Here is a 10,977-nt window from a genome sequence, read left to right on the forward strand (position 1 = left end):
AATATATAAAATAATTTTGTTTTTAAAAGTATTGTTATAAAAGTATTTTATTTTTTTTTTACATCAAGAAAAGTGGACAATATTTTTCTTTAATATATGTATAACGACTATATAATTTCCTTAATATGTATTTAATATGTATTTAATATGTGATAAATGTGCAATAATACATAGAAAGTTTAAAAATATAGTGACTATGTAATTTATATGTATTTAATACGTAATAAATGTAATGCAATAATACATAAAAAGTTCAAAATTATAATGTTCAATTTTAATTCCAATTTTGTAGTTTTCCTAAATAAAGGGCAAATAAATAACTAATTGACATTAATAAGAAATTGCATTTATTTTTTCGAAAATTATTTTTATAGCGACGTTTACAATCTAAACTTAAAATAGTTATTATAGCGACTTAAAATTATTTTTATAGTGACGTTTACAATCTAAACTTAAAATAAAATGTAACAAACCTCAATTATTATTAACATATTTCATTTTAATTAAGACATTAATTGTATGTATACATTACATGAAAACCATACATAGAGAAAATATAACACTTTATAAGATTCATATTATTCTGGCAAATTAATATTTCTTCCTCTAAAAGCACTATCATATTGCCATGGTACCTGTGCTGCTCCAATAGGTGAGAGGAAGTAATCTTTTAAAACATTACGTTGTTCTATTGCTTTTCGTGATGCATTGTTGCTTCCTAAACGTGTTATATCGGTAAAAGTAACATTATCTCCTCTTATATTACGCCATTCTCCATTTTCTTCATCTATATTGTCCACAAAATTAGGAGGACAATACAATCGCGCATTAGACATACTTTCTTCATCTGTGATCATAACGAAATTGTGTAAACATATCAAACCTTTAACAAGAACTATAGCATTTTCAGGATTGAGACATATAGTACTTAGAAGAATTCGCCATCTTATTGTTAAAATTCCAAACGTATTTTCAATCACTCGCCTTGCACGGCTCAGACGGTAGTTAAAAATACGTTGCGCATCTGTTAAATTATCTTTTGGATAGGGACGTAACATGTATAACTTTAAGGGGAACGCCTCATCGCCAACAAAAGTATAATGTGTTATAATATTTGTATTTGGCAAATTTTTTGGAGGAGGTATATCGACCAATTCTTCTTCCAAAGCTTTAGCAAAATCTGTATTATTCCACACGCCTCCATCACTGAGTGAACCTTTACATAAAATATGAAAAATTATAGTAAATAAAAAAAAAGATTAACTAAATATTAATATGATTTTATTATTTTCTCACCATATTGTCCAATATCTACCCATGTAAAACGATATTTGGCATCACAAGCAGCGAGAAGAACTATGCTAAAATATTTCTTATAATTAAAATATAAGGATCTAGAGTTGTTGGGTGCTTTAATTCGAATATGCTTGCCATCAACAGCACCAAGTAAATTTGGAAACTGCCACTTCTCTTCGTATTCCTTAGCTACACGTTCCCATTGATTTTTTTTCAGTGCTGGTAAATAAGTTGGTTGAAGAGCTTGCCAAATAACATCACAAACCTCAGGAACTATTTTATAAATAGTTGAACGTCCAATACGAAAATCCTATGCTTGAGTTCGCAGGCTAGAACCATGAGCAAGATATCTGTCAAATAAAATAGGAATTTAATCTTTGTCTCAAGAAATTTCTCTTCCTCTTGTAATACACATAATTAATAAGGAATACTAATGCATCACTTACGATAAAGTCACGGCAACACGCAATTCAACGGATAGACTGGGGCGAATAGATGTTTTCATAAGGAGAGGACGCACTAAATCACACAACTTATTAAATTGGCTTGGTACTATCCTCGTAAATTCGAAGAATTCTTCATGATTTTCTTCTTTCATATAAGAGAAGAGAATATTGAAATGACCAAAATCATCACGTGAACGATTAATGGGTCGAACCCACCATCTTCTCCTCGAACGATTTAATTTAATAAATCGTAATAACTCGGCAGACACATAACACAAACTAGCACTCAACAATAATAATTTGCGTTTTCTTGTATTCATGTTATATTTTATGACATTTCTCTGTAATTTTCAATAAGCCGTTGCTTCGAAAGAAAGGTTATGTTATTCTGTTCTTTCATTGGCTCAGACAGAGCTCGCTGCGTATCTATGTAGACTAAGTAGACGCAAAAATATTGCGACAAGCGTTCGTTTTCTGCAACCTGCGACTTGCGTTTTGCGTTCTGCGTCTTATGTAGATGAGCCTTTACGCGACAGTGCTGAATCTCCGGGACATTGAGTTTCCAGTAACTTTAAATCAAATTAAAAAATTTGAACTCGCAAACAGTATCTCGATTAACGTGTACATTGAAAGCGAGAACATTGTTCCACTACGACTGACAGAGCAGAAGCGAGATAAGCATGTGAATCTGCTATACGTGAAAGACGGCAACAACGTAGGACATTTCGCGTCGATAAAAAATTTATCCCGGCTCGTGAGCTCGCAACTGAGCAAACACAAGAATCACAAATATATCTGCGATCGGTATGTATATATTAATATAAAATAATTATAATTTATATAACAAATTGTTCAAAATTAAAAAAATTTTCTTTTACAGATGCCTGCATTATTTTAATTCAGATGACAAGTTGCAGTCGCATACGGTCGACTGCGGGGAAATGAACGATTGCGCTATCCGGTTGCCGAGCGACAAGGACAAGTGGCTCGAGTTCAACAATTACAACAGGAAAGAGCGGCTTCCATTCGTCGTGTATGCCGACCTGGAATGCGTTCTGACCAAAACGGAGGAAGAACAACAACAACAAAAATTGTACCAGCATCATCGGGTATTTAGTATAGCGTATTATATGCATTGTTCGTACGACGAATCTTTATCGGCGTATCATTCGCGTCGTAGCACCGATTGTATAGCGTGGTTCGTTGAAGATCTTAAAAATTTAGCGATTCGCGTTAAGAATATTTTAACGACCAATGTCTCCATGGTAAATTTAACGTCCGAAGAGTGTGAAAAATTTCAAAACGCCACTCAATGCCACATATGCGAAAAACCGTTCGCGATCATTGTCATTTGATCGGGCGGTACAGAGGCCCCGCGCATTCAAATTGTAATTTAAATTATAAAGAATCTTTTTGTATTCCGATAGTTTTTCATAATTTATCCGGTTACGATTCACACTTTATTATCGAGGAAATAGCCACCGCGTTCGAAGGGGGCGTCGAGTTACTTCCGATAACGAAAGAGAAATATATTTCGTTTATTAAAAATGTCGACCTTAAGGAAGGCGATTAGAAAAATAATGTAAAATTACGTTTCATCGATTCGTACAAATTTCTTGCATCGAGTCTCGACAAATTGGCATCTTATTTAGACAAAGACAAACTCAAAATTTTAAAATCGAAATTTCAAAATTTATCCGCGGAAAATTTCAATTTGTTAACGCGAAAAGGCGTCTTTCCGTACGAATACGTCGACTCGGTAGATAGGTTGCGAGATACGCGTTTACCACCGCGCGAATCGTTTTACAGTTCCTTGACCGGTGAAACTATATCCGAGAGCGATTAGGCGCACGCCGAGAACATCTGGACGCGATTCTCCATTCGAACGCTGGGCGAATATAGCGACATGTATCTCAAAATCGACGTCTTGTTATTAGCCGATATTTTCGAAAATTTTTGCGATAGCTGCATAAAAAGTTACGGACTCGACCCCGCGTATTACTATACTCTGCCCGGATACACGTGGGACGCCATGTTAAAGCATACAAAGATCACGTTCGAGTTGCTTACAGATATCGACATGGTCATGTTTATCGAACGCGGTATACGCGGTGGTCTGAGCCAATGTTCCAACAGATACGCGCGCGCTAATAACAAGTATATGCGATAATCGTACGATCCATTGAAACCATCGTCGTACTTGATGTAATTTGACGTTAATAATTTATACGGATGGGCAATGTGCCAATCGTTGCCTTACGCCGATTTTCGATGGGTCGACGACGCGTCGAATTTTGACGTATCATCTATAGCGTTAGATTCGCCCACGGGGTATGTCCTCGAGTCGATCTCGAGTACTCGCAACATCTTCACGATACGCACACCGACCTACCGTTTTGTCCGACACGCGACAAGCCGCTCGGCAAGCGGCAAGACAAGCTCCTCGCAACGTTGTACGATAAGAAGCGTTACGTGATACACTACCGTACAACAGTGTACGCGTCACGGTCTTCGTGTGACAAAAATACATAGAATTTTATAGTTTTCTCAATCTCCATGGCTTCAAAATTACATAGAATTAAATACACGTTTCAGAACACTCGCGAAAAACGATTTCGAGAAAAATTTATATAAATTAATGAACAACGCGGTATTTGGCAAAACGATGGAAAATGTGCGTAATCGGGTCGATGTAAAATTATTAACAAAATGGGATTATTAACAAAATGGGATATTAACAAAATGGGACGGTCGGTTCGGCGCGGAAGCGATGATCGCGAAACCGAATTTTCATAGCAGAAGCGTCTTTTCGGAAAATCTGCGGAAAATTGCGGTAGAATTGCGTAAACTCGAGGTGAAATTTTACAAACCGATTTACGTGGGTATGTGCATACTCGACATATCCAAGATGTCTGTACGAATATCATCACGTATCTGTACGAATTTCATCACGAGTACATATATCCTCTGTTACGTCCCGCAATGAAAAATTTTCAAAATCTTTATACTACACTATATCGCATATTAAAATTCCAAAACTATATCTATATCATAATCTTTACCTACTATTGTTATATAATAACGTCTATATATATATATCTGTCCCTCGCTGACAGCATATGTGTAGTACACTCATTGAAAGTCGCTACAGAATACCTGAAAATTATAGAAAATATCAATAAAATGTTATAATATTATCATATCGTCATTACTCTATATAAAATTTCGTTATACTAGTGGAACTAACCGTAAAACCAGCATTAGCAAATATATTTAAATATATATATATATATATAGACAAAATCTAACAAAATGAACCTAACCGTTATCATTGGAAACTTATTGAATAAACTTTAATTAAAAATATTGAAAATCTTAAAGCCACAATAATGTAAAGAATTTCAAATCTAGAATATATATATATTTACAAATATCTTTCATTATTCAAACAATCAATCGTAATGAAACAGATTCGATAACGATTCATTTTGTTAACAAAAAAAAAAAACCACAATAGATGAAAATAACAAAAAAACAATATATGAAAGAAAAGAAAAAGAAAATATATATACTTACTTAGAATAGATTTAAGTTCTAGTTAAAGTATCGTGAAGTGTAAAATCAATTATCCTTCCGATAAGTATATATAATCCGCACTCTTCAAATAGTTAGAATATTTTCCGCCTTCATACGCGTATACTCGTATATAGGTCTCCAATTTTAAGAATCTGTAAAGGAAAACCCATCGATATAAGCCAAATCTAGTAATCCCATATTTTCCAGTAGAGACAAGAAACACTCTTATAAAGTAAGAATCAAAACCCTCAACGATTAACATTAATAGAATTGCTCCACAAGCCCCTTTTAAATAATTATTAACAATATAACCTTAAGGACCTAACCATATAAAAGGAGACGCAAAGACTTGATTTACAAGCAAAAATGCTTAATACAAATAATTAATAAAATAAACTCTGCACAAAAACTAAATAAAATCGTCTTTACAATAGTGACATATATATATATTCATATAAAGCCACTCGGTAAAAATACGTACTCATTACATTACGAACAAATAACCGAGAATAAACGTACAATACGTTCAAAAGAAAAATTATAACTCTTATACATGACACTTTTAATAATAAACTCTAATACCGTGACCAACAGACTTGTTGAAATGAGATTACATTTTTAAACAAGCATAAATACCGCCTCTTATATATACATATATTTCTGAAATTTTGTGTCTAACATCTCCATTACTATTTAGGAGAACTATAAGACTCAAATATCACTCAAATTATACTTTACTCAAAATATACATACGCTACCCACATATATATATCTGATCATGATTAATTCTATTACATATATTGAAATAAAATCGCTATATTGATCCTACTAACCTAATTATTAAATGAGACATACACATAGATACACCAAACGGAACAACAAAATGTACCTGTTGATCATCAACAAAATTTATAAATATAATGACTTAAAATTCAAGAGAATAAATTAAATAAAATTAAAATCCGTATCTGTTTCTATTTGATCTGTCGGATAAACAAAAGTCCCCCAACTATTCTTTATGACATACAGAATTTATTAAATAATTATAGTATGTGCTAACCAGAAATTAATAAGAGTTTTTTTTTTCTCGATGAAATAAAATTAATTTATAAAACATTTTGTTGAACCAAAAGAATAAATAAAATATAATAATAATAAGAACGTCTATGCTTATATATATCGTTGGAATCTTGTAGCATAAATCATGGGCTTGAACATCTCTCTCTTTTTTCCACGTAAACTCTCTCTTAAATGTAGATCTTCACCACTAGAAACCTGAAAAAGAACAATCGTAATTAATAAAAGGTCTATATACAATTTCTTATAAAATAATTGAAGAGGATAATGACCCTCCAAGATAATATAATCAAAATATAAAAATTCACAATTTAACGCTGCACATTAATATTAAATTATTTCATGACAAATGTCCTACCAATAACCAAGGACATAAATTTTAATAATATTTAAATCGGACTCACGGATATACTACATAACCTAATTATAAATAAATACGCGTAAAGCAAATTACTAACAATAATAGTCAATCGCCATGTTATAGAAAACTAAATTCGTATAATTAATATATGCAATCCCTTGTAATACCAATGAAAATTAACGCATAAGAATTAACAAAAGAAATAATAAGTTAACATTATAAATATATACAATAATAAAACAAAGGGAAACATTTACGCTTACTTATGTAATTTCTTCATGATTATCAAACCATAAATATGAAATGATTTATAAGCTTCCCTTTCCCAATGAATATATATATATATATATATTCTCTAATAACGTGTAGGAAAAATATATAATAAAAATACAATTAATACACATACATGTACATATATTAAACACGACGATTTTTGCCCTACACGGATATCGCGAATAAACTAAGACAAAATAATAATCCCTTGAGAAATCAATGCTTTGACCAATGAGAATTAATAAAAGATATTTCCAGCAACAGTATTCCTAGACAAATTGTAATAAATTAGATAAAATCATTTTGATATATGAACAATCGAAATCTCAATGCATTAATCAAAATTTAAAATTACTATATGATTAATGATAATTCAATATTTCATTTATATAAAGCAAAAGTATCGACGTTTATAAAATCTTAGTGTATGCCGTTTATAAAATTAATATCTTAAGACATACAAACCAATATTAAAATTTTGATAAATATACGTATACACATTCTTGTTAGTTAATAATATAATTTTAAACCTTGTATTCCTTAACTACCTCTAAAAAGAAATTAATACTAACAATCAAGATCTATATAAAATCCCGCGATGTGAGCGATTTTTAATAATCATCCACCTCGACATCGACAAATCCAAATATCATTCAAAGGTAAAGCCGCGGTAGTCCTGCACCTGAAAAAGAAAAATTAATTAGTTAACGAATCTCAAAATTTTAATGAAACATCAATAATAAAATATAATTGGAAGAATCAAATATTAACGATAAAATTTAATAATTAAATTTTAGCGACAGACTTGATAAATTACTTGACGGAATTGATTAAATAATTAATATGCATAGGACATGACAGGCAAAGCATATTATATAATCATAAAAGCAACACAATCGCCTTTAAATAATTAAAAATATAATAATTAAAACGTGCTAAAAATATAATAACACAATATTAATAGGTACGTCTTATAGTAGTACCATTAAAAATACTTATATAATCAAAAATCCTTACAACACCGATGTCTTAACTAAAAACATATATATATATATATGTTTATATATATATATATTTATAAAATTATGCGTTGAAACAACCCCTATAATTTTCGACGTAGAAATGTTGATCCATCAACCCTCTTCCTCCCCGTATATAAATACATGTACGCTCCCATTCGGTAACCTGTAAAAGAAATAAAACAATTAATACAAAATAAAGCCAATACTTGGCGTAGACTTTGTTAGGATAATTCATTAAACGAATAAAGATTAACGATAAAAATCTGACGACCTTCTAGTAGCTTCCCCGGTGATTATTCTAGCAGTAAAATTTTAAAGGCAACCCCAAAAACAAAAAATTTAAAATGTTTGTAACTTCGATATCTTTTACAATAGAGATATACTAAGGGCATAATTGTGATCCCATTACCAAGTAGATCAACGTACTAATCGATTAATTAATCAAAATAAGTACACGTCCTAATATGCTCCCGTATATAGTTCTAAAATAACAGTCCCTACTCACTAGAAGTATAAATATGATGCTAACAATCAAATTTACCAAACAAAAGTGTTGTAACTTCGAGATCTTTTACAATAGAATTATAAAAATAATATAATCATGATACCATGACCAAGTAGATCACCACACTAGTCGACTAATTCATCAAAAAAATGACGTCCAAACTTGGGTGAAAACGCTCTCGTATACATCTCTGGGATAATAATTCCAACATATTGGGTATATAGATGTAACCCCTCACGACGATAATATTTTATTTTCCATTGACCATCGATATACTGCTCCCAGTATAACCTATAAATCATAAAACCAAATGAATAATAGCTATGCACTAAATAATATCGCGATACTAATAATCGAAATACAAAACAAAATCGTATAAATATCAAACGAACTCTCCCTCTAAATAATATCATTAAAATCAAAATTACTAGTATCCGACTTAATATCGTCACAAGGAGAGAGATTAGTGTGATATTAATAGAAAATGCTTTGTTAATGCTTAATTATAAAAAGAGAAGTCGATGTACTTAATTTGGTTTGCATTCATGCGAGCGCGAATTTAGATCTTCCCTCTGCCTTTAGGTCGGGAGAGGATGTTTAAAAATTCCAATGGAGATAACGCGACGTGCTGGACTTGGCCTTGCACGCTTGTTCGACTCGTAGAGTTATACGCATAATATTCTTTTGTGCAGTATTATTCGTAAGTACACATATTATTTCTCTATTTCTCTCGTGTTTTCACGTTTTTATTTCCTTTGACTTAATGATGCATGTATATTATGCATGGTAAGAAGTTGCTGTCATTATATTCATTGTTGTAATTTTTATTTTTATTTAATAAAGTTTTTGAATTTAGATTCTATTTTTCGAGTGTCATTTTGCACACTTATGTACCTGGGTCTATTCATTTTCTCGGAAGGTTTTAGTCTTACATTATTAAATTTGCATATGTTCATATGCACGTACATATATATATATATATATATATATATATGTATACATACGTATAAGAGTGCTCATATGTAAATGTTCGTGCATTTTACAATTGTGTATATACATTTTATATTCATAGTAGCTATAGGTGTCCATCCTTAATATTATTATTTTATTTATTCAGGCGATACTTTTGCCAGGGGGGTACCCGGTGTGTAGGAACACGAATATAGGGTGTCCATATATTTTCGTCATATGAAGACTTACTAGTAAGTAATATTCTGACATAATCATACTTAATAAGGTTTGGTATTATGAAATTTTGTCATTAAAGTACTTGAAAAAAGGGGATTATTATAGTTGAAAACTTTTTATATGAAGTGTTAATATTTTATAAGGCTTGGTACATGCATTCATATATAGAAGAGTGTGATCGTAAATGTTCATGGTTGATTTTTGATGATGTTCATTGGCCTTATTCTGATTTTTTAATTATTTTAATCTAAATTTTATATTATTTTGTCATTTATGCTAGTTGGTTTTTCTTCCTTTTCATTGGCTCATGTGTATATGCCTTAAGCATATAGATGCTATCCATTTTGTTATACTTAATGCTTTGCAAATTTTTATAAAATATTGACAGCCTCGTGTTAGAAATTATTATTCTTATGACCAAATATTATTTTACATTAATTTTTCAGGCATCCAGGAGGGGGTCATGTGACTTCGTCATATAAGGTATTCTTATTTGATTTTCAGGTAAGATCACTTTAAATTATTTATTTGTGTTATGGGCCGCTAGTATTTGGTTAAATTCGTTTATTAGCTTATTATAAGTGAATATTTTATTTGTTAAGGTCTTATTATTCATTTATTATTTGGTTATAAGAGTGGATGCATATATATATATAGAATATATATATATATATATTCATATGTATATTGTTTAGAATTATTTTGTAGAATTTGAAGCTAGATTTTACTACCAAAATTTTTGTTTCTGAAATTTTCTTATCGTTAATATTTTTATTAATTTATGGTCTAAGAACATATATCCATTTTTATTTGTTTTAGGTGTCAACAGGTTTAGCAAGAAAAACAAGCAGTGCTGAATTAAAATGTTGATGGTCAAGGATATTTTATTATTTCTAAGGGTAAGTCTTATTAAAATTTATGCAAATTCATTATTGTTATTATTATTGTTATTAGTGTTATTATTATTATTTGCATTTAAGCAATTTCAATTTTAATCATAGAGAATTATTAGTACCATATAATTTATTAGTTTTATCAATTGTTAATTTTGGTTATTATCTTACGTTTTTATTTATAATTTTTGTCTTTACCAAGTTTCATAGGATATTTATTAAATATTCATTGTTAGTTGGGGATTAATATATATATATTTGTAATTATTCAATGGCACTTAAATTATATATTATTATAAATATTTTAACATTTATTATTCTTGTATTTGTTTAATGTTAA

The 10,977-nt window shown here is 30.4% G+C and overlaps 1 protein-coding gene across 1 annotated transcript; it reads right to left on the minus strand.

Moving 5' to 3' along the window:
- Positions 1–578: 578 nt before the first annotated feature.
- LOC112639193 (protein ALP1-like) lies at positions 579–4,691 on the minus strand. The gene is made up of 4 exons (XM_025412445.1): positions 4,637–4,691; positions 1,297–1,569; positions 1,016–1,216; positions 579–847 (listed from the first exon to the last, which is right to left on the minus strand). The coding sequence occupies exons 1-4, from the start codon at positions 4,689–4,691 to the stop codon at positions 579–581; spliced, it is 798 nt and encodes a 265-aa protein (XP_025268230.1).
- Positions 4,692–10,977: the final 6,286 nt, after the last annotated feature.

Source organism: Camponotus floridanus, unplaced genomic scaffold, assembly GCF_003227725.1.
Source record: "Camponotus floridanus strain SB8 unplaced genomic scaffold, Cflo_v7.5 scaffold502, whole genome shotgun sequence".
Lineage (NCBI taxonomy): Eukaryota > Metazoa > Arthropoda > Insecta > Hymenoptera > Formicidae > Camponotus > Camponotus floridanus.

Bases quoted from the DNA above. Each gene is read 5' to 3' on its own strand.
- LOC112639193 (XM_025412445.1), bottom strand. From the start codon at position 4,691: ATGAAATTCGTACAGATACGTGATGATATTCGTACAGACATCTTGGAT. The intron at 1,570-4,636 runs GTATGCACATAC...TTTATAAAATAG, and splicing joins AGACATCTTGGATATGTCGA to TTCCTGAGGTTTGTGATGTT. The intron at 1,217-1,296 runs GTGAGAAAATAA...TTTTATGTAAAG, and splicing joins GGTAGATATTGGACAATATG to GTTCACTCAGTGATGGAGGC.